Source organism: Penicillium angulare, assembly GCF_028827245.1.
Source record: "Penicillium angulare strain IBT 27051 chromosome Unknown utg000004l_segment0_segment0, whole genome shotgun sequence".
Taxonomy (NCBI): domain Eukaryota; kingdom Fungi; phylum Ascomycota; class Eurotiomycetes; order Eurotiales; family Aspergillaceae; genus Penicillium; species Penicillium angulare.
The window spans coordinates 529,613-551,480 of NW_026623163.1; the positions used below are offsets into that span (position 1 = coordinate 529,613).

At 46.8% G+C, this 21,868-nt stretch overlaps 5 protein-coding genes across 5 annotated transcripts; 2 read left to right on the top strand and 3 right to left on the bottom strand.

The window, feature by feature from the left end:
- Positions 1-1,474: 1,474 nt before the first annotated feature.
- N7478_004128 (patatin-like phospholipase domain-containing protein) lies at positions 1,475-3,673 on the bottom strand (the record flags this gene model as incomplete). Its single annotated transcript, XM_056920342.1, has 2 exons — positions 1,475-2,164; positions 2,231-3,673. The coding sequence occupies 2 exons, from the start codon at positions 3,671-3,673 to the stop codon at positions 1,475-1,477; spliced, it is 2,133 nt and encodes a 710-aa protein (XP_056778379.1).
- Positions 3,674-8,578: 4,905 nt separating this feature from the next.
- N7478_004129 (leucine-rich repeat domain-containing protein) lies at positions 8,579-11,118 on the top strand (the record flags this gene model as incomplete). The annotated part of the gene is made up of 2 exons (XM_056920343.1): positions 8,579-8,620; positions 8,746-11,118. 2 exons carry the CDS (start codon positions 8,579-8,581, stop codon positions 11,116-11,118), a joined length of 2,415 nt encoding a protein of 804 aa, XP_056778380.1.
- A 2,079-nt stretch (positions 11,119-13,197) lies between these two features.
- glcA (type 1 serine/threonine-protein phosphatase catalytic subunit GLC7) lies at positions 13,198-14,478 on the top strand (the record flags this gene model as incomplete). Its single annotated transcript, XM_056920344.1, has 4 exons — positions 13,198-13,374; positions 13,452-13,853; positions 13,999-14,298; positions 14,383-14,478. The coding sequence occupies 4 exons, from the start codon at positions 13,198-13,200 to the stop codon at positions 14,476-14,478; spliced, it is 975 nt and encodes a 324-aa protein (XP_056778381.1).
- Positions 14,479-15,862: 1,384 nt separating this feature from the next.
- On the bottom strand, positions 15,863-17,154 carry sar1 (Arf family GTPase SAR1; the record flags this gene model as incomplete). Its single annotated transcript, XM_056920345.1, has 5 exons — positions 15,863-15,903; positions 15,954-16,253; positions 16,331-16,436; positions 16,712-16,815; positions 17,136-17,154. The coding sequence occupies 5 exons, from the start codon at positions 17,152-17,154 to the stop codon at positions 15,863-15,865; spliced, it is 570 nt and encodes a 189-aa protein (XP_056778382.1).
- Positions 17,155-17,924: 770 nt separating this feature from the next.
- Positions 17,925-20,072, bottom strand: N7478_004132 (DUF2457 domain-containing protein; the record flags this gene model as incomplete). The annotated part of the gene is made up of 1 exon (XM_056920346.1): positions 17,925-20,072. One exon carries the CDS (start codon positions 20,070-20,072, stop codon positions 17,925-17,927), a length of 2,148 nt encoding a protein of 715 aa, XP_056778383.1.
- Between the last annotated feature and the right edge of the window lie 1,796 nt (positions 20,073-21,868).

Sequence of the window (21,868 nt, forward strand, 5' to 3'; positions counted from 1 at the left end):
TATTGGAGCTTGAGAACTTGAATCTCATTGACAGTCTTATCCTCCGCCAACAGTCCGATGACACAGTGAGCTTGCACTGGTTTATCTTTCCCAACGGTACATGCAGTGAGATACTAACAAGAATAGAATTTGGTTCTCTTTATCGCTCGCATTTAATTTGTACTAGTTTTTTTTTTAAAAAAGGTTTATATATAAACCATGCAGAAGTCGTAAAGCCCGAAGCCGGCATTTCCCAAAGTCAAGAGTAACTTGAAGTATACTACTAGGGCCACCGGCTAGTAGTATGTCATTAAACATGTCTGCATACTACGAAGTTAAATACCAGCCAATAGGCATTTAGATAAGGCAACCTTAAACTTGAAGTTGTATAAAGGTATACGCATAAATGTAGTAAATAGGCCACTTTAGCCCGGGGCCCCCAATAACTCCACCATTATACACCTCCGACTCGGAGTCAACGAAGAAGGTAAATTTACCACAATTTAGCACCAACAAATAAGATCACTGGATACACACACACCTCAATAAACCCTTAATATCCAAGCAAATCAATAATATATCAATGACGGTATACCGAAGACATGCGGTGCATTAGCGCAACTCGGTGTCTGATAAATGGATACGAAGGATGAGTAGAACCCGACCCCGACGTCATCCTGCCTCTACCATCTGCAAAGTGCCAGTGCCACCAAATAAATTGCAGACGCCTCTTACCTACTGCCGTCGATCATGACACTACTTAGTGATGTACGTTTAAAGAAAAATAACATCATGCATATAATGCATATAGGATACAGGGTCATATAACTACAGTATTCCAAAGGATGATTTTGAATTTCACCCATAATTATATGATGTTCATCATTTACACGTAGACGTGCAATGCCCATGATTTCCAGGTGCTATGATAATAACTTGAATAAGAAAGGTATTTTAAATTGAGTAGTTGATGTTGACTACCTATTTGTGGTTCCCCGCATCGTCCATCTCTCAAGCGCAAACGCACGAAAACAAAAAGAGATAGAAAAAAAAAAGAGATAGAAAAAAAAAAGAAAGACCAAGCCAATAATGGGGTAATCGTAAGTCGTAAAAAATGCGAGTGGCACAAAACTTTAAAGTTAGAACGAGTACCCAGACTAGAGACGAAACTCCTTGGCATGCGGTGGGTGGTATTCTCAGGACAGGAAGCGGGGCATAAAAGAGAAAGAGGAAATACTGTATGCGAGATAAAAAGTGTAAAGACACGGTAAGTTTTGTTTCCGGATAGGGTAAAAAGAAAAAAAAACCCGAAAGTACCCGTAGCGTTGACTTGATCGGCAGTAGCCGCCTGTCATATCATATATCCTTATAGTAGCGGGAAGTATCATGACGGAAAGCGGGGCTGCAGGTGTCCGGAATGAGACAAACCTTGTCCAACGTCATGGGAACTGATAGTATAAGCTGGGTCTAGGTGGCGCTTGAGCCGCCGATATTCTCAGGTGATGGGTGGTGCGCCGTCATCGCCGAATATGTCGTCGTCAAAGAAAACGGCCGACTGGCGGCGCATTTCTTCCATAAGGCTACCCCTCCTCTGACCTGAGGTTGGGGTGTGTGGACGCGAGGAGGCTGTCGATTGGGACATGGTATCCTCGGTATAATAGCCTTTGTCATGGCGCTCAGGGAAATTATCATCCAATCTTTCGACCAGCGGGTCCTCATTCTCTGGAAATGGAAGTCGGCGGGACAGAATAGGAGACAAAGAACGTCCAGCACCAGAGGTTTGTTGGAGTCCCCTCATGATCGCATTCTCTATATTTAGACGGTTCTTAATAAATTGAATTTTCGGGAATGCGCTTTGCTGACCGACTTGAATCATGCGCGCAAGCCGTTCTGGTGTCGGGTCGGAGAGAATGTGGTAGAAATCCGAAGCGATGGACTTTGGCCAGATAGTAATTGTTCCACTGAACTTTTGAAGCCAGATCTCACTCCAGTCCTGGCCAAGAGGTCTCGGTAGAAGCTCGAGGTGTCGGAGAACCCGAAGCCATTTGTTCAGGTCTAGCTTGATATATTTCTCGATCGCGGTACCCAAGAAGCCACCACGCCAGCCACGACCTTTACGATGAGTGACTGGCCGGCCAACGGTTCCCCGTGAACTGAAAAAGAACAGGTTGACATGTGGATTAACCTATTCATCATGTTAGCATAATCAATATAAGGCTGATAGGTCAGCTAGCGCTAGCTCCATTCATACCTGAGAAACAATCGTAAAATTCACGTTGAAATGTAAATTAAGGGCCTTGATGGGAATATCAGTTCGCAAACTGCCATCCTTCCATTTATGCCCAAAGGAGTAAGGTGCAAGAGTCCCATCGCGCTTTTTGTACATAAGCACAACCGGGTTCAAAATACCGGGAACAGCTGCGGAGGCAAGCACAGCACTCCAAATGACGCAATCCGGGCAAGTAAGATAGTTGGCCAAGATGGTTGGCGAGTGAGGGTCAGACGGAACACATGACACATTCAATATGCGCCCCGTTCGTTCGTAGGCTTCTCGAAAGGTGGTCGAACCTCTACAGAACCAACCACATTGCTTGGCCCAGTCTAAGGTATCGAACCGAGCGCCTGTCGTCCACCAACGACGAATCCAAGTCGCGATCCCTTCATGGCAAGCTCGAATCCGATGTGCCAGAGCGGGTACCAACAGCTGCTTCAGCTCCGCATCCGTGCGAGTCGCCACAAGGCCCGCAACCAATGCCCCACCAGAGGTGCCCGTAATGATCTCGGGTAGAACATCATTATCTAACAGCGCCTTTACCACTCCAAAATGATAGTAAGCAAAGGTAGCGCCGCCAGAAAGACAAAGCGCTGTTCGGCCGAAATTGGTATCGAGGTGCTTGAAGTGTTTCTTCATAGTGTCGGTATCAATCGTATTGCTGTCCAAGCCCAAGACGAGTTTGATACAAGCGTGCACCTCATCAATATATTCCTGAACCAGCTGCTTGGTTCCTGAGTAAGTCTCACTATAAATCCGAGGATTTTCGACTCCGGCGAAATTATTCTTGACACAGGCCTCCAATAAGGACCGCAAATCCTCAACAGCAGGTGGCTCCCCATCGGTCACACTACCCTGAGACAGTTGGGACTCAGCTTTCAGCCTCTCTCTTTTCAGCTCTGACACAACCTTATTGATTGTCTCATGGTCATAGTAAGCGTAAGCGTCTTCCTCTTTCCACTTCTCATTCCCAAGATGGACATCCAACGCCTGCGCCGCCGTCAACCAGTCTAGATAATTCTTCTTCGATGACAAATCTCGGCGCAACCTCTCTCGTTTGCCTCGCCAAGTAACCCATTGTTCGTAAAGGAAGATGTACACGCGCACCAGCACATAGCCACAGCTTAGAAAAGCGATCCAAGCGAACACCGTAAACAGAAACGGCCACTTGAGCACGGTGTATAGAACGCCCTCCCTAGTTTCATCCTTGCTTCGTTTCGGGTTTTTGCGACGGCCTCGTGTTTTTCGGACTCGTTGGTTGATCGGTCGCCAGTCGTTGATAGCTACGAGCGGAGAAGCTTCGGGTGCATTCAACGCTCTTTCGAAACGGTCGAGCTCGTCGGGATCGATGAAATCATTATCGTAGTCTGGCAATGCGGCTGGATCATATGGATCACACAGTAATGCCTTCTCCTCCGGCATCTTCAACGCATGATGATAGTAGAGGGGTTAAGTCCAGGTACCAACCAAATCCGGTTGGGGCAGCTTCCAAACGTGTCGACGTCAGTGTCACATGACATATCAAAGGAGGTGATACACGCCACAAGCAGTGTGGGTTCTGTGGCTGGTTACTCGAAAACGGCTGACTATATGTGGCTAGTGAGGTGCCCCGCAGCAAAGATAAGGATAAGGACAAGGGACCCATGGTTTAGAGAAGATCAACCAGATCAACATTGCAATTGTTTTAGCGGGGTTTTATCAGTACTATTGAAGTCAATTCTATTCTCCTCCCTTTTTTCTATCTTCTTAGTATTTTTTTTACCCCTCGTTCGCGCGGGGCAACAATTCAAAGCGCTAATCTTCCTATCTTCCTAATAATCCCCGAGAAAAATTCTATCGTATCATGCGACGCTAAGTTAGATTCGGCACACCGGTGCGTGTAACCAACAGCAAGTCTATCTCACACGCATCATGTTCCGATTTCCTCCATACTATACATTTCCCATGAACAATGCTCTCAAAAAAAGAGGCTATATAGAACCCTACCAAGGAATTGAAAACTTTAAAGTCTCCGAAAAGCACGGCAGAGCTTCACCGCTACCTGCGAGCCGTTCAGATCTCACACATATCCGGTTCCGGATGGTGATAGGTTGAAGGATTTGGATTTTAGTTCAATCGGAGACGAGATGGAGGTCCAGGAAAGCACCCTATGGGCTAATTGGAGCCCCTCTTTAACCGCCTGCTGGCACGGCCGCGGCACAAGAAACACTACCGAGTCTCACGACATAGAGTCAACCTATACTTAGCACTTTCCAGCGTCAAACTAATCCCAATCCAATAAGGACCCCAAAGATCACATGACTGTCATAGCAAATGATGTGCAGAAGGGGGTGAAGTAAGAGGGGTTAATAAGTCTCTTCTAATACAAATTAGCCTCTGAAAATTCCAATCACTGCCACCCCTTGTTGTTGATCAATGCCGATCGTCCTCGAATGATATTCGTGATTGAAGCCAAAGCGAAAACGAGAGGGAAAAAAAAGCAAAGACTCCAAAAAAGTAAACATGATCATTATGCAGCGCTTTCTCTTTCCATCTCAGCTTTGGTTTATAAGACTGTTGACAAGTGTAGCCGACCATCCAGCCTCTACCCTGTAGAATTAATGGTCGCGACAGCCTTCAGGGCTGAACAACGGTCATGGGGAGGTTACGCGTCGCATTCAAGAATAATGTATATGGCGCGCGGTAACCGCGACCATTTTTCAAGGCTACCAGAACCGGAAATTAGTTTATTTAGTTAATGAAAGCCAAAAACGCAGCGAAGCGAGTGTTACCTTCCATTCCACTGGCAAATAACTCCAGCACGGATCTAAGGATGTATAGGTTAGCGCCAATATGGGGAGTCCGTAATACACCCGAAGTCCGAAAAAAGCGACAAGGGTGTGTATATATCGTCACCAGCAAGCAATAGGAGAAGAGAACAGCAACCCCACTTCTACTTAACTGGAGGAACAAAGGCAAAAAAAGGCAAAAAAAGAGAACCAGCATGCCCCCAACCTTAGCCGCATCCACATTTGGCCCTTTGCAGATCACTATACCAAGAAAGGACGTAGTTGTGGCGTGAGTACTCCCCGATGTCAAAAGCAAAGATGCAGGTTCAGCGAGCCACTGGGCTTGGCACTCTGCAAATGACTCTGTATCTTAACCAATTAGAATCCCGCCCACGATGAGTTAAGTTATCGTCTCCTCGTGCAGGATCGTCCAGGGTGTGGAGAAGTCCGGTACACGCCCGAAAAACGTCAAATTATCTACAGTGCTTTCTGCTCTGCTGCGTACGTATGTACTTTCAAGGGGGCGGGGCAATTATCAACTTTCGATGTGGATGGCCCCCAATCCCACTATCATTTGGTGGATTGAATTGACCCCTCCCCCCTTGATCTTCATTACCAAGTTTTGTCCATGTGTTTTACATTCCTCATCTGAGAGGGGGAGATAACCAAAATACGGGTGTACAAGATACATAGGGGCATAATCATAATGAAAGAAAGAAAATTTAGAGAAAGAGGACACAGTTGAGGAGGGACGGGAAATAAGCCGTAAGGATCTGTGTTATTCTCCCCATATGCAAGGATGGCTGCATATGAGCTCCTTGCAACTGCATAAAAGTAGGCTAGGATCCGATGCTGACCCGAGCGTTTTCAACATCCGGGGTCAGTCAGGTTCAGGAATGTTAATGTCTGTACGCCATGATCGGTTCTTAATACCCCATACATAACGCGCATCATCTACCCCGTACATGACATGGATTATGTAGATACTACCTAGTAGATGATCATGATAAAACATGTCAAACATGTTTCGCTTCAAGCACGCGCTTCAAGTTCAAGTTTCATTACCAGGAATAGTCATCAACCTTGACGCATGTACATAAAATGATTTTCATGCAGTTCTGAAACGCTCGGAATACTCTCTCGAGCGACCCGAGGCGACACGATCTATCCATTCCGACTCCAACGCAGACACCCGTTTACTACGCGACTTAGATTTAGATTTAGATTAATTTCACCCGAGATGAAGGGGTCACATCGAACCATGGCTCGAGTCCGCCTCACAAGTTAAGGCTAAGAATGTCAGTAGCGGTGTGATCCCATTGTCTGATGCCAGTGGTGGGGAAGTATGAAGCATGAAAAGGATTGGACGGAGAAAGAATGCTTCACATCCCACCATCATGATCATGATCACCACTTTGACATATCTGAGATTTTCTTTGATGTCATGCCCGTGTTGATTATTGATTATCTGCTGGAGACGCTCCTAAAATCGGGGCTGTCTCCACTCCGACCCAGTGGGAATGTCAGATGTCAGTGCGAGCTGACTCGGATCATCCCAGATAGCGTAGTGCATGGCCCGCTTTAACTCGTCATTGGCCCAAGCGATGGTTCATGGAGTCGCCATCCACCACCAAACGGCCCGCGCTCGTCTTCATTCTCCGTCTTGCGCGACTAGGCATTAACACAAAATACAAAACAAGAGTCAGAATTAGTAAATCGAATCAGATGTAGATATGAGGTTTCGTCTCTGACCAATCGTTGAACAGATCTGAGGCGTCAGAGGCTTGATCTGCTGCACGAGAGAAAAGTGTACACTGCAGATGACCAACCGTAGGATCCGCTATCGGTGCAGGTCGCAGGTCGCAGGTTACAGGTTGCAGGTAAGGACTAGGAACACGCCGAACTAAGCAAAAAAAAAAAAAAAAGCGGCGTACACTAGCTCAGCTCAGCACTTATTCCCTAGCACCAGTGCCAGTCCCAGTAGAATAGAAATCACAGTATGAATCACAGATTAAATTCCGTATCCTGCCTAAATAACACAAATAATAATACCAAAATCTTGATAAAAAGCGGGCCAGTCAGAGCACGGGGCAATTTGAGTCAAACATTGCGCTCTCTGCCTCTCGGCATTCCCACCCGGGCTGCATGGGGCGGCTGGGTTTGGTGGCTGCCTCTCCCAGATCGAGGGACGAATAACGATACAAAGAGAAAAAAAGTTGCATTATCAAGTGGCCAATTTCATGTATCCCCAGAACATAGAACATACTGTATGGAAGAGTCTCTTTCATGACGAAAAGCCGATAAAGAAAAAAACAGAAAAAGGATTCTTTCTACTCGCTCACCCTATTCTTTACCTTTTTTTTCTTCTTGTCGATCGGGGCCAAGGAGGAGGGGAAAGGTCTCTGGACCCACAACGGGCGTGATGGGACCTTGGGTGATCGCCTCAGAATGCTGATAGTACCCATCTTGGTACAACCGATGAGTTTGGTTGGGTGAAGCCAATGCAGGATATGCGCCCATGGCCATGGCAAATGGAGCATTCCCAGTGTCTGACTAGGTTGGAGGAAGTTGCCTATTGGGATGAATATTCGGACGATCCAACCGAAGGGTTTGATAGACGCGAAAAAAGTGAACTAAATGGACACTAAGGACGGAGTAGAATCCCAGACTGACCCTCCCGGATTCCACTTTGTACATTATACTGTGCATGAGTAGATTGCCACTGAGAAAGGACTAGTATTAGTGGTCACCTAGTTGCTGCAGGAGATTATTAGCAAACTTATATTGTATTAGCGTTGGCTTTTTCTAGACGGAGGAATATGATATGACCAGTGGATTTGTATGGTCCTTTCTCGTATTCTGATACCTGAACCCCTGAGGATGTTCTTCTCTTCCTATCCCATATTACATAGTATGTTGAGACATTGTCGTGATGGACGTGAGGGGAGGTTAAAAGATGCACCAGATAGGAAATACCAGTAGTGATCAGACCATGGTTCAAGAGAGTTAATGTTGATTATATTAGGGTTTGATGGATTCTTTTCTGTTTCGTATATGGAGTAAATTTATTATCGTTGATTTTTATTATTTGATTTTATTTAATGATTTTTAATTATTTGATTTAATTATTTTCCCATTCTAGCAAAGATAGTGTACTGCCCCCCCGTAACTCCTTATCGATCATCAGACTCTGTATTCGGCCAGTATTTAGCGGTTACCCTGTGCCACCTTGCGATTCCTTCTCCCATTTTCTCCTTTTACACCATCTCTGCTCTTCTCTTGCCCACTCGAAGAGCTTCAATTTGATCTATCGAGTCAATACATTCCTTTCGCACGAGGTGAATATCCTCCCTCCCCCCTGAACCCTCCCGCCTTACTCTCCCTCTCGCTCCCGTTGACTGACTCCTCGCATCACCTAGGCGACACTCCTTCGATCTCATATCTTGGTCGCACCACCACAATGTCGACCGTTCCTGGCAACTTCTGTTAATCGACCCATCTTCATTGTTCTCCAGGCTGGATCGTCGTTTTATTTGGCCTGGTTCCCCCTTTTCTCACCATGGAGAAGCTGAACACTGAAGATGGACAACTCTTCATAAAAGTGAGTTTTTTTTTTTTTTTTTTTTTTTTGATCCCCCCCCCAAATTCCACCCTCCCCTCCCCTGACCCACTTCCGTACCACCTCAACAAGTCTCGCGTGGTTACTGAGACATCATTTCATTATAGAATCTCGCCAGCTTCGTACGCACCCACGAGAAAGCTCTCGCAAACGCTCTACAGCTTCGACGCCAATCCAATGCCGGGACCCCACAGTCAACCACGGGCGCAGCCCCGAGCTCGGGAGGTGCCTTCTCTTCGACTTCGTTGGCCTCGGCCCTATCCTTCGGCGCCTTAAAATTCGCTTCACAGAACATCAAGCCTGCGAAGTTGACCCTCACCCCTCATCACCTCTTCTACCTCCTATCCCAATTCGAAGATCTCTCTATTGCCGTGGGGCCCATGAATGTCCGACTGGAAAATATCCACACAGAGATTTCTCAATCCTATGTATCTTTCTTGAACAAACCCCAACGATCCAAGGGTGGCGATGGAGCCTCCATTCATTCCGTATCAAGCGTTCGTAGCGTTATGTCGGGTATGAGTGGGCTCTGGTCCTCGTTCGGCCTTGGATCCAAGGACTCGGCATCCAAGTCGGAAAGGGCTAAACTCGCCTTGGAGGCTGATTTAAAATACCTTTATTCTGCTTTTACCAAAATTCCCTGCCTGCGTCTGGCCCCGGATCATCGAGCCTGTCTGATCCGTGGATATGAAGAATTCCCTTTCGATACGGCTGTGCCGCTTCATTCCTTCAAAAACTTGAGTGCTTTAGAGATCATTGATATAGACTACCGTTCTTTCTATGGCTGGGATCGTTTATCAGAGCAGCTCCGCACCTTGTCTATCAAGCGAGCTCATCTGGATGATCCAGCTGACCTATTAACAAGAATTGTTCTGGATGACATGGACAAGCGCCGACGACGTTCTGCGAAATCACAACAATCTCCACCTCTTGGGTGGAACCATAGTTCCAGTACTCAGCCTGCCCACGCCCCTGAGCATACGTCCCTCTCTGCGCCCGGTTCTCCTGTCGCTAACACGGCACTTGCCAGCAGCACCAGCCCTAAATCCACCCCCATGATTCGAGCTGGGTCTGAAGGCGCAAAGATCCGTCGCGCAAGAGCCGAAAGCATTTCGCCGCCCCGTCCTCCTACAAAGCATGGCCATCGCCGTGGACAATCTGCTCGAATTCGACGTACCGGCTCGGGAAGTTCGAACTCAAGTGATACATCGGGTGGATATCGGACTGGAAGCTCGTCGACTCTGTTACCGGGAGTGTTACCACCGAACAAATGGCGATTTTTGCGTCATCTTGGTCTTCCTGAGAACTCGTTGACTTCTGTTTCCGCAGCTAGCCTCGCTCCTGTGGCTAACACCCTCAACTCATTGGATTTGTCTTCGAATCTCTTGACCGAGATCCCGGATAGCTTATCGTCTCTGATGGCTCTCCGTTCCTTGAACCTGTCGCACTGCATGATCGAATCGATGCATTCCCTGTCCCGCAATCCGCTACCAGCGATCACAGCTTTGAACCTCCGTGGCAATCGACTTCAATCCTTAGCTGGAATTGAACGGCTATTGTCCTTGGAAAGATTGGATCTACGCGACAACAACATCATGGATCCGACCGAGATGGCCCGGCTCACCAGTCTCCCTGAAATACGGGAGATCTGGGTATCTGGCAATCCATTCGTCAAGACCCATTCCAACTACCGCGTTACAATCATGAACCTCTTCCGTCGCACTCCTGGCTATTCCGAAGACATCATAATTGATGGACGGGGACCAGGCTACACTGAGCGTAAGCAACTAGTGGACCGCGTCGCAGAGCCCGAAGCTGCCCCAGTCGTCCGCTCCAGTGCCGCAGACCTGTCGGTAGTTGTTCACAAGCCCATTGCCGCAATTCTTCAAAGCAAACCTCTGCCTAAGACTCCTGACGAAGAAGAGCCTGCCGCAACCCAAGCCGACACAGAGGGCACCAACCGTCGCAAAAAGACGCAACGTCGTCGAATAATGGACCTTTCGACAGACAATCCATTCACCACAGATGGCCTTGGTGACCCAGGTCCCACGGTGACTCCAACACCTCCAACGCAGCAAATCCATGCTCCGACTCACACATCCATTGTGCTCCCGCATGACCAGTGGAAGCAAGGCAGTGCAACACACTCCGGATCATCCAGTATCCAGACCCCTATGACCCTCCGACATGCCCCTTCCGCCAGTCCGCCTCTGCTGCAACCAACCGTCGCGCAGACCACCTCCATCAAGGATTGGGTGCTGGATCAAGAACTTTGCCGCCAGCAACTGGAAGCTCTTCGCGGTGATGTGGGCCATAACTGGCTTACTACCGTCTTAGGAGAAAATCCCTGGGACACACCTCAGACAGGGCTTGGCGGACATTTATCTGGACCTGGCATGGATCACTCTCCACTTCCCACTCCAACCATGCAAACAAGTAGCCATGCCATTCTGAGTGCAGGCCACACAATGGGTGGATAAATGTTTGTTTCCAATTGACGAAAGTCTTGGGTGCCTGCATTATTATTTCTTCTCCCTCTACAAAAAACCGATACCCCATCTACAACTTCAAATCCCCAACAACAAGAACAAGAACCTCTTCTCTCCCGAATTGATATTTCCTCGTCAGCCAGCTATCTCAGCTGTGCTCTCTCTGCATTATTTAAGGCGTTTGGATGACTTATGAGACATGGTGGGCTGGATGTATGAACAATTTACGGCCGTTTCTGCTTTATTGGTTTGTTCTCGTTTCGATGTTTTCTGTTTCTTCGCGCCATTTTTCCCATCAAAACCGATCTTGCAGCATTTTCCTGTCTCGTCTTTTTGGGAGGCCATCATGAAAGATCGATTATAAAGCGCGTGTAATTTATGCTTTCGTGATCTGCTTTGCCTTTCTTGATTTTGAATTTCTCGGTTCTCGATTCTTGTCATTTTTTTCTTCTTCTCTTTTCTGCACGGCGCTCTGCATGTTGGCGTTGGAGGTATTCGATTTGATGATGTTTATTTCTTCCTATTCTTATTCCCCTCTTGTTTCGAGTCTTGTTCTGCGCTTCTGATGAACATGTTTTTCTGTGGCCTCATAATAGCTTGAGGGAAGGATGTGTATAGCATGACGCTATGAACCGGTTCAAGATATTTACATGATACAATCTTCAGTCCGTTTTCAGAGTAGCTTTGGCGTTCGTAGTTCAGCCTACTACGTAGTTGGTAGCGTGAGCCAACGGCCCTAGTGTGTTGTCGTCAGGGTCCAGGCAGAGAGATATCCAATGGGAAGCAAGGGCCGTTAGCTTCATGGCGGGATAATGCAGAGACGATGACATTCTGTGATTTTGGGGGCGCTTGAATGACTTAGATGGGGAGTATGGGCTAGTATCTAAGCATGATAAGTAGATTGAGTCTAATCAGACTAATGGTGGGTGATTTGCCTATGAGCGATGGGGCCGAGTCCTCAGACTATTTTTGTGTATGGGTCTCGACCGGCGGCAACGCAACCCCTCCACGGCGAGACCGGAAGAAGTGGCAATGGGGAGATTTGGTGGTGTCTGTGAAAGAAAGCAGGGGACAGAAATGAAATAAATTAAAGAAAAATAAATTAGAAGGCATCATATTATAAGAAGATAATAATAATGAAATAACATCAACATAGTGACCAGTACAAGTGTTGAGGGTGATCCCATCTATAACGGGGAAGCCAAACAGCTGCAAACACAACTGGGAAACTTCCCGCTTGTTTCTTCTCCCTGTGCAAGATTCTCCCTCTCTCCATCCCAGACTCTACTCCCTTCATCGCCCTTCAACTTCTACCAGTTTCGCATCGTGATTCTTGTCGAGATCAGAAAAGAAGAAGAAAAAAAATCTTTCCTCGCCAAAGACCATCTACCTCCCTTTTCCCAGTCCTGTCGGAAAACTTCGATCGCCTAATCTCGGATCTTCCCCCTCCCTTCCATCCCGCTCGAATCCAACCTCGACGTGAGATTCTGATTCTCCCGACGTGCTTGTCTCTTATCCTCAAGCGACCCCAAAGATAATACTTAATCATTTGGCTTTGTTCGGAAGTTCAAGAAGTCCCCCAAACAGGAGAGCTTGCCCATTCGTCATCCTCTGGCATCCCTGCCAGACACATTCAACCTTTCGCGGCCGTAGGGCCCTTTTGTCCTTGAGTCTTTGGTCTCATTGAGTTTAACCTGGTATGTTTACTTCTTCTCTATCTGTTCATCATCATTCTCACTGGAGCGTGGTGGATGGGGCAAAAAAAAAAAAAAAACCTGCCCTGAAAAAAATAAATTCCAAGAAAATTTTTGTCATCGGAAACGCGCCTATCTCATTTGGCACTGATTCGAGATTCGAGAACCGAACTGCCCTCTCTAGTCACTGTTGAACCTATCACTAATATCTGAGGGTTTTGCAGAGCATATTCGCCGCGTCATCAATACTTCACTTACTCCGGAAGCAATCCCTTCCCCCCGCGCGTGCTTTTCTTTTCTTTTCTTTTCCTTGTCTGGTTTTCTTCCAGTCGTTTCTTTATTTTTCTTCTTTCCTTTAATTTAAAGGCCGCACAACATGGCCGAACAGGAAGTGGATTTGGATTCCATCATTGACCGTCTGCTGGAGGTGAGGGGCAGCCGGCCGGGCAAGCAAGTCCAACTGCTGGAATCGGAGATCCGATTCCTTTGCACTAAGGCTCGCGAAATCTTCATCTCCCAGCCCATTCTGCTAGAATTGGAAGCCCCCATCAAGGTGCGTTATTGTTCCCCCCAGCATTCCATCTTCGGGTGGTCCGTGTTAGACATCTGACGCGTTAGGCTTTTGTTTAGATTTGCGGTGATATCCACGGCCAATACTACGATCTTTTGCGTCTGTTCGAATACGGCGGCTTCCCTCCGGAGGCTAACTACCTATTCCTTGGTGATTACGTCGACCGTGGCAAGCAGTCTCTTGAGACTATCTGCCTTCTCTTGGCCTACAAGATCAAGTACCCCGAGAACTTCTTCATTCTGCGTGGAAACCACGAGTGCGCCTCTATTAACCGTATCTATGGTTTCTACGATGAGTGCAAGCGCCGATACAACATCAAGCTTTGGAAGACTTTCACCGACTGTTTCAACTGTCTCCCCATTGCTGCCATCATTGATGAGAAGATTTTCACTATGCACGGTGGTCTGAGCCCCGACCTGAACTCCATGGAGCAGATCCGCCGCGTTATGCGTCCTACTGATGTAAGTTCTATTTCTTATCTCACTTTGTTTAGATTTCCTCTACGTCTCTGGAAAATGTCGTCATGTTGGCATTGAAAGAAACCGGGCAAAAGAGACTGTGATATGAAAGTTCTCTGGCGAGAGCGGAATTTGCTGACTAGACCAGATCCCCGATTGCGGTCTTCTTTGCGACCTTCTGTGGTCCGATCCCGACAAGGATATCACCGGCTGGAGCGAAAACGATCGTGGTGTCTCATTCACATTCGGACCCGATGTAGTGTCGCGGTTCCTTCAGAAACACGACATGGACTTGATATGTCGCGCGCATCAAGTTGTGGAAGACGGGTATGAATTCTTCTCGAAGCGTCAACTGGTCACGCTATTCAGCGCACCCAACTACTGTGGTGAATTCGATAATGCGGGTGCCATGATGAGCGTAGACGAGAGTCTGCTCTGCTCCTTCCAGGTGAGTTATTCCTTGAACTTGAAACCAAACTTTCAATCCTCTTCTTCTCCTCGACATCATCTAACCTGTAATCCCTCCATGCAGATCTTGAAACCAGCCGAAAAGAAACAAAAGTACGTTTACGGGAGCATGAGCTCCGGCGGGTCTACCACTCCTCCGCGAAAGCAAAAGAAGAAATAAACCAAATAAAGAATTCGATACGAGCTTCCCCATGTGCAGCAGGTTCGGGCGGAGATAAGCCTTTTTTTACATCAAATCGCATTGACAACAAACCCCTCCCGCCATGACATCCCCTCGAACCCAATCCTACCTACCCTCTACGACTTCCGCCGCAGACCCACGAATCGATGAATGACCGAGGAAGCCTCATCCACACCGGGGTAGCCAGCCAACCGATATAGACAACACACTTACCTCAACCTTGACGGCCTCCGAGATAATCCAATCCTGACGATCCCTCCACCTCATACTTTCGACTCGACTCGATTCGACTTGACTTCCATTCAGGCTTCCTTCCCCGTGCGACATGCGAAATCCTCGATCACAATCTATTCTGGCCGACGCGCACCTTGTATTTCCGGAGCGGATTCCATTATCTGTTTCTTTTTTTCTCACTTTTTCTTTTCTTTTCCTTTTCACTTTTTCCTTGTCATTCCCCTGCTTTGTTTCTTACCATCTGGACGGAATGTTTATTCTCGGCATCCTGGAAGGGGGTTGGGAACCAGGTCTATCTTATCTTTATCTGTTTCTGTTTATCGGTTGTGTCTTGAATTGAATTGATCACCATATGTTCTCCATTTAGTGAATTGTATGGATATGAACTGTAGATTTATTCTGTTTTAACTCTGATATACAATTGTATCGAGTTGAACTATAGTAGCCGATTATGGCTACTATTTGGCATCCTAAGACAACTTGGGAATCTTGAAGGTAGAGGTCAACACCCTCGATATGGCCAGAGGAATGAATAGGAACCATTTGCATTGTCACGATATGCAGCAGCCTTCAGCAGCCCAGGCAAGTACTAGATACATAACTAGTATGTATACACTACAGAATCGAAGTATAATATAAGATAAGATAGTATAACATCCACTACCTGGGCATGAACTAGCAAATCAAGTCAAATCAAATCACCAACTACGCCGTGCTAGGCAAAACAACATACAATCCAAGAAAAAAGTAGAAAATAGAAAGCTAAAGCCAAAACATGCATTGATTGGGGTGGGGTACAAGCTGAACCGAAGCAGAGGCAGGGACACATAAGGCGTCAGTGTATTGGGGTTATTTCATAGCAGACACCAACAGTAAGTATGTAGGTAGTAGCTATCTAGTGATAGTAGGGGTAGGTAGAGTAGATAGATTATGTAGTTGGACAAAGGGGGTATGTGAGCGGACCTAGCATCCATCATCCCATCCATCTATTCAATCCAGTCCAGTTCATCCAGTCTAATCGAGAGAAGAGGAGAAAGGAAGAGAAAGATGCTAGGCGCAAAAAGAGATTGTTCGATAGAATCGGAATCGGAATCGAATCAAGGACAGAAATATAAGAGATATCCGGCTTTTAAACGTACTGGGATAGCCAGCGGATACCCTCACCGTAACCTAGAATTTATTAGCACAAACCAATATTCAGCTAGAAAGTTTGAACATACCCTGTCTCATAACAACACTGCACATAAACAGCTCAATAGGACGGATTCCCTCAAGAGGAACCTTACCCTTACCAGTAGTCTGGTAAAGACCAAGCTGATGACGAAGCTCTTCCTCGCTCACAGCATCGGGATGATCGATCTTGTTTCCAAGAACAAGGAAGGGGACCTTAGCGAGATCCTCCATGGCCAGAAGAGCATCAAGCTCAGCCTTTGACTCGGGGAAACGCTCATAGTCCTTAGCGTCGACAAGGAAGACAATACCGCTAACCTCGGGGAAGTAGTCTTTCCACAGACGGCGAGCTGGAAACAAACAAATAACAAGAATGATATTAGCGCTGTTCAGTAGATGTGGGTTATGTTGTTGTGTTTTTACTCACCTTGCTGGTGACCGCCCAGATCGAAGGTAGTGAAACGGTTGTTTCCAATAGCCAGTTCTTCGGAGGTAGGGTGGGCAGTTGGTGAGAGGACGGCGACACGGTCGTTCTAGGAAAATCATGTTAGTTATCATGCTTGCGATCATGCCATGCCTTTCGTATGATGTCGGAGATGTGATCTGATCTGATTTTGCGGAGAAAACAAAAACAAAAACAAAAACAAAAATAAAAATAAAATAAAATAAAATAAAATCCCAATACACCAATCATCGTGATTGATCTCGAATGAAATGAAATGGATGAATATGGACCTCCAAACATAATCCATCGTAACAGATATCCGATCCATCCCATCCGCATCACACGACAAGATAACTAACTCACCTTCAACATGTGGAGAAGGGTAGTCTTTCCGGCATTATCCAGACCAAGGAAAAGAAGCTTAGCATGCTTGTTCAGCAGACCAAGCGAGGCCAAGACATCGTAGACTAAAACAGAAGATGATCAGTAAACGTCGATGATCAGCTCGGCGAACCGAAACCATAACCAAAACCATCCATCACAGGCCGCACAAGAACCGCGGCATTTCGAATCCAGCGAAGGGTCCATAATTCGTTCTGCGATATTTCCAGGCGTTCTTTTCTTGTCCGTGTATCTTGTGTTTTCTCTCCTTCTCAAGTTATAGTCAAAACGAACTTAGGCGTAGAACGAATTATAGCTCCTTTGCTGGCTGGATGCGGATGCGATTGCGGACTGCGGATGTGGTGTGGTTGGGCCTCGGCGAGGGTCGAGTTGAGGAGGCACTTACACCAGTTGACGATCCACATGGCGAGACTGGAGGGGAGGTGCAGATACGATAATGAATCGAAGGATGCAGGGTGAAGGTAGCGTGTGGAGATAGCGAGGTGGATGGAGGGGAAAGAAAGGTAGAAGACAGGTTGATGTTGTTTTCGGGATTGAGCAAACCTTGGTGCCTGAGGCGGTAAGGTGTCTATGCGTGGCGGACTGACGGAATCGAATTATCGAGTTAGAGATTGAGCAATGTCATTATGGATGATAAGCGGCACGACTGGAATGTCTTATCTTAAGTATTAATTATTGTCTTGTTTAGTAGCCAGGAGGTGATTTGTTATTTGTTATTTGTTATTTATTTCATTGGTTTATATCTACTAAGTCAATCGACTTGTTCCCGCCTGCTTTATTCACGAATGCAAGAAACTCAGATAAGGGGTATTGTGCACCGCAACCATGCAAACTCGAAAAGGAAAGCAACCTCCCTGGAGGAAAACATATGATCGGTTGGAAGAAAAGAAAGATGGGAAAAAGAAAGAAAGCAAGGACTGATCCTCCCCAGGACGATTAGAACATGGTGACGTTTAAAAAGAAGAAAGAGGAAAGTAGAAAAAATGGTTAAAAAGGAAGCCCAATCAAGTGGATGACATGAAGTTGGTGGTTAAAAGATATGTAAGAGCGAATGACACTCGGATGACGGACCGAGCAGCTTCAAAGAAAAGTGTGTAATGTATGTACAGTTCGAAAAAGGGGGTATGGGGAGAAAAAAAAATAAGCATTCATGTCCTTGAATGTATGGGGTAGCCTAAACGGATAGGACGAGCTGGGTATCTTGAGCGACACCATAAGCTCTGCACCTCTCAGCAACTTCGAGGCCAAGCTCCTTCATCCTTTCGGCTCCCTTGCCGGGAATCGGCCGCCGCACTGCCTGTTCCTTAGCAGCTTTACGGCAATGTTGGCGCCAGAATTTTTCTTTTCGTTTCTGGCGCTTCTTTTCAAGACCCTCGACGATGTCGATAGGGCCACGGGTGTGCATTTCACGAACGTGAGTGTGAGTTTGCTCAGGGGACTCGGAGGTGATAGTTCCAAGCCACTGGTGGTTGTGTCTTTTGGCAAAGAACGGGTTGGGTGTACGAGGTAAAGACTTGGTACGAAGTAAAGGTTGACGATGTTGAACTAGATGGCTGATGTTGACACCACGGGGAGATGCCACGACTGGCATATCGGTCCATTTCTCAGGGGTGGGAGACTTGGTCCGGATGCGGGGAGGTGGTGACTTCAAGCGCTTGGGGGAAGCACGACCAGCTTTACGAGGTGGTGGTGATACCATGCGCTTGGGTGAGTGTCGTGGTGATTTTTGAGCCTCGTCGGGTGTTCTGCCGCGAGTTGGCTCGAGAACAAAGTCATCCACATCCTCCTGAGATAGATCTTCGAGGTCTTCTTCGGCCTCAGGGTCGCTGGTTGGGAAGCTGGGATCGATGTCCTGGGGAATAGGAACGTGCTTAGACATACGACGTTGCTCGATACAAGACTTGTAGGCAGCCTCGAGAGGACGGTCCTCATCCAAAGTGCCACAGACGAAATCAGTGCTATCGGGCAGATTAGGAGTACCCGGTCGCATCTTGATAGGTCTGGGAGCTGATCGACGAGTGCTCATCTTCTGCACGGGCGCTGGCAGCCACTTTTGGTGATCATCAGTCATGGAGTCGAAGGATGTGTTCGAGGCACGGCGTTCTATCGTAGGAGGGAAGATATCAATAGCTGGAACAATTGTCTCTGAAGCAGCAGCTGATGGGGCCCAGAATTCGTAGTCCGAACCATCATCATCGCTATCGTCAGAGTCAGCGAAGCCAGCCTCGTTATCAGATTCGTTTCCATCGTCAGAAGAAAAGTCGTGAATGGTTGAATCATCAAGATCTTCAATGTCGTCATCCTCCTCATCTTCGGCTTCGTCCTCAGCTTCTTGACCAAGTCGGCGAATTTCGTTTTCTTTCTTCATACAGTCGTTCAAGGTAATCTTTTCGGTGAATTCGCCGGTCTTCTTAACCCATTCGTCATCCTCCTCAACAGAACTAGCAAACTCATGGAATCGAGTAGCCTCGGACTCTTCAAACTTGCCTAGGCCACTAGTAGGAACACCCTTGGGCAATGTGATAGCTGTGGATGTCTTAGGCTCTTCGGATGACTTAGTAGTCGGAGGGGAAGCCTTGCGGGAGACAGGAGCAGGGGAACCCCGGCACCGAGTCCGGAATGCAGACTTGCGGGCTGGTGAACGTTCCCTTTGAATTGCAGGTTGCTGTGGTTGTTGCTGTTGTCGACCCGGGCAGACAAAGGTGAGAGTGGTTTTGCGTTTTGTGGGTTCAAGAGTATCCTTCTTAGGCGTAGACGTAGTTTGTTCGTTCTGAGGAGCAGATGGCTTAGGTTGATTGGATTGTTGAGATTTTCCACCACAAGCGAAGCTGATGCAACGCTTACGTCCAAGATTAGCCTCAACGGAGTTCTCATTGGTGTTCGTATCGACGACCTTGACACGCTGAGCGATTTCCTTCCGACTGGCGATAGTAGTCTTTCCCATCTTGCCCATCATTTGCGGGGGGAGTGGCGGGCTAGGGGTATTGGAGAGAGAAGGACTAGTCAAGCCACCATCACTGGTCAGCTCAGCTGTTGAAAGTCCAGAGATGTTGCTGTGGGGGTAGGAGCGGTAGAGATATGTCGATTCATGTAGATCAGCATGGTGAGGTTCGGTAGGAGACAGTTCGGGACTGCTCTTCAAGGCGCGTGTAAGCAAAGATTCTTTGTGGTGCTTAAAAGTAGGTCGAGCAAAAATCACATCATGGTGCAATGACGAGGGGTCATCATGCACGTTGATGTGATCGGGGGGTTCATCCAGGTCCTCAGCCATATCGGCGTCGTCATGGGACGGTTGAGTAGACGAGTTCGGAGCGAGAATCATTTTTAATAGACTGTGAAAAGAGAATCGTTCCCCACGGGGTTGAGCCATAGCGTTTTCAATCTAAAATAGAAAGTAAAAACATTCGAGAGGTTATTTTTCGTAGATGCGAGAGGTTTCACGAGTAGAGGGTTCAATAAATGGATCGAATGTCGACGTTTTCGCTCGAAGTCAATCACGGAGTATGATTAACTTGGAAGTTGAAGAGCAGGAGTCCCGCGCAGGACACTTGTCATGATATACAGAGCATTGTTGAATGGAGGGGGGCGTCAGGAGAATATAGATGGCGAGAATGAATAGGGCCGCCAAGAGGGAATAGTCGTCCTTTGAAGTACAGCCTCTCTTCGAATTCGAGTGTGGCACGAAATGGGATCTTGGCAAAAAGCCAAGCGTTGGGCAGGATGTGAGATCTTCAGATCTTCGTGTATCAAGAAATGAAAAATAAAGAATTAACGGGGGAGGCGAGAAGATGGGGGATTAAAAAAAGGAAGAGAAGTGTAGTAGTAATAGAAGTAGGTTATAGATTTGGAGGGGGATGCAGTGGTAGGGAAGAGTGACGCTGAGCGGCGGCACGATCGGCTTAGGTTTAGCGTGGTTTGAATTTAGTTTTTTTTTTAATTTCTTTTTTCGAATTAAAAGTTGTGATTTTTTTTAATTTCAAGATTTTTTCATAATAAATCGGGGTTTTTTTCAACTTTTCTTTTTACCATTTGATTTTTAAAATTTCAATTTTCCGTTTTTTCCTTCGAAATTTTCCCTTTTGGCCCTTCGCCACACTTCCCCCCTTCCACGCTGTTTCGATGCCCCACAACCATCTGCAATCGGGGGGTTCCTGCACCTCAAACCAGTATGGATGAGCATAGCACTTGTGAAATCATGGTGTTTGAAAGAAGAAGAAATCAGAGAAGAACCAAAAAATTGTTTAAAAAATATTCTAAAAATATTAAAAATATACAAAAAGTACTATTTTTAATTCTCACATATTACACGACGTTTCGATTACTTTTCCATTCAAATCATGAAGGGTTTCATTTTGATTTTCTTTTCAAGGTGGAGCGTGCTGATGACTATTGTGTGTTGAGTTGCTGGTTGTATTTTTTCTTTTCTATGAGGCATTTTGTTGCTGTGGCCCGCTAAAAAAAACCTGCCGCTTTCTTAAACTTACCGTACGCGATGTACCTGTACCTCCCCTATGCTGCAGATATCTCCTCGGCGACAAGAAACATCAAGAAAAATAAATACCTATAATGCATCTGAGTCATCGAAGTATCTTTTTAAATGAATCATATTCTTCTATTTTCTGCCTACAGCTGTACTCCGATCGCCCTTTGTTTCTTGTTTTTGCCTTCTCTTTATCCTCCTCCAGTCACGCTCTCGCCGATCAGTGAATTTGCCGACGTTTTCATATTTCCAATATTTCCAAGTTTCAATACTATCACGTAATAGTACGGTCATCATACTCCACTCTCCCCCTCCCCGGCGCATTTAGCCCTGTATTACCAGGGTATCGTAAGGGTTCAGGCACAGGCCCGCTTCCGCTTTTGGCCGAACCCTACTCCCGTAACAGTACACACATGGAGACGGGAGGCCCTAGGCATTTTAACTGGTGAACCTGCCCTAGACCAGGGCTCTAGGACCAACTATAACTGACCTGGTAATAGTAACGAGAGAAGCTAAACCAAATCCACAAAACGCCAGTCATCCCCCCTCCCACAAATCCTATAAACGCGCTCTGCGCGCTTTGCCAAACCTACCCTTGTACCATTTGGCCAACCAAGACCAATACCAATACCAATACA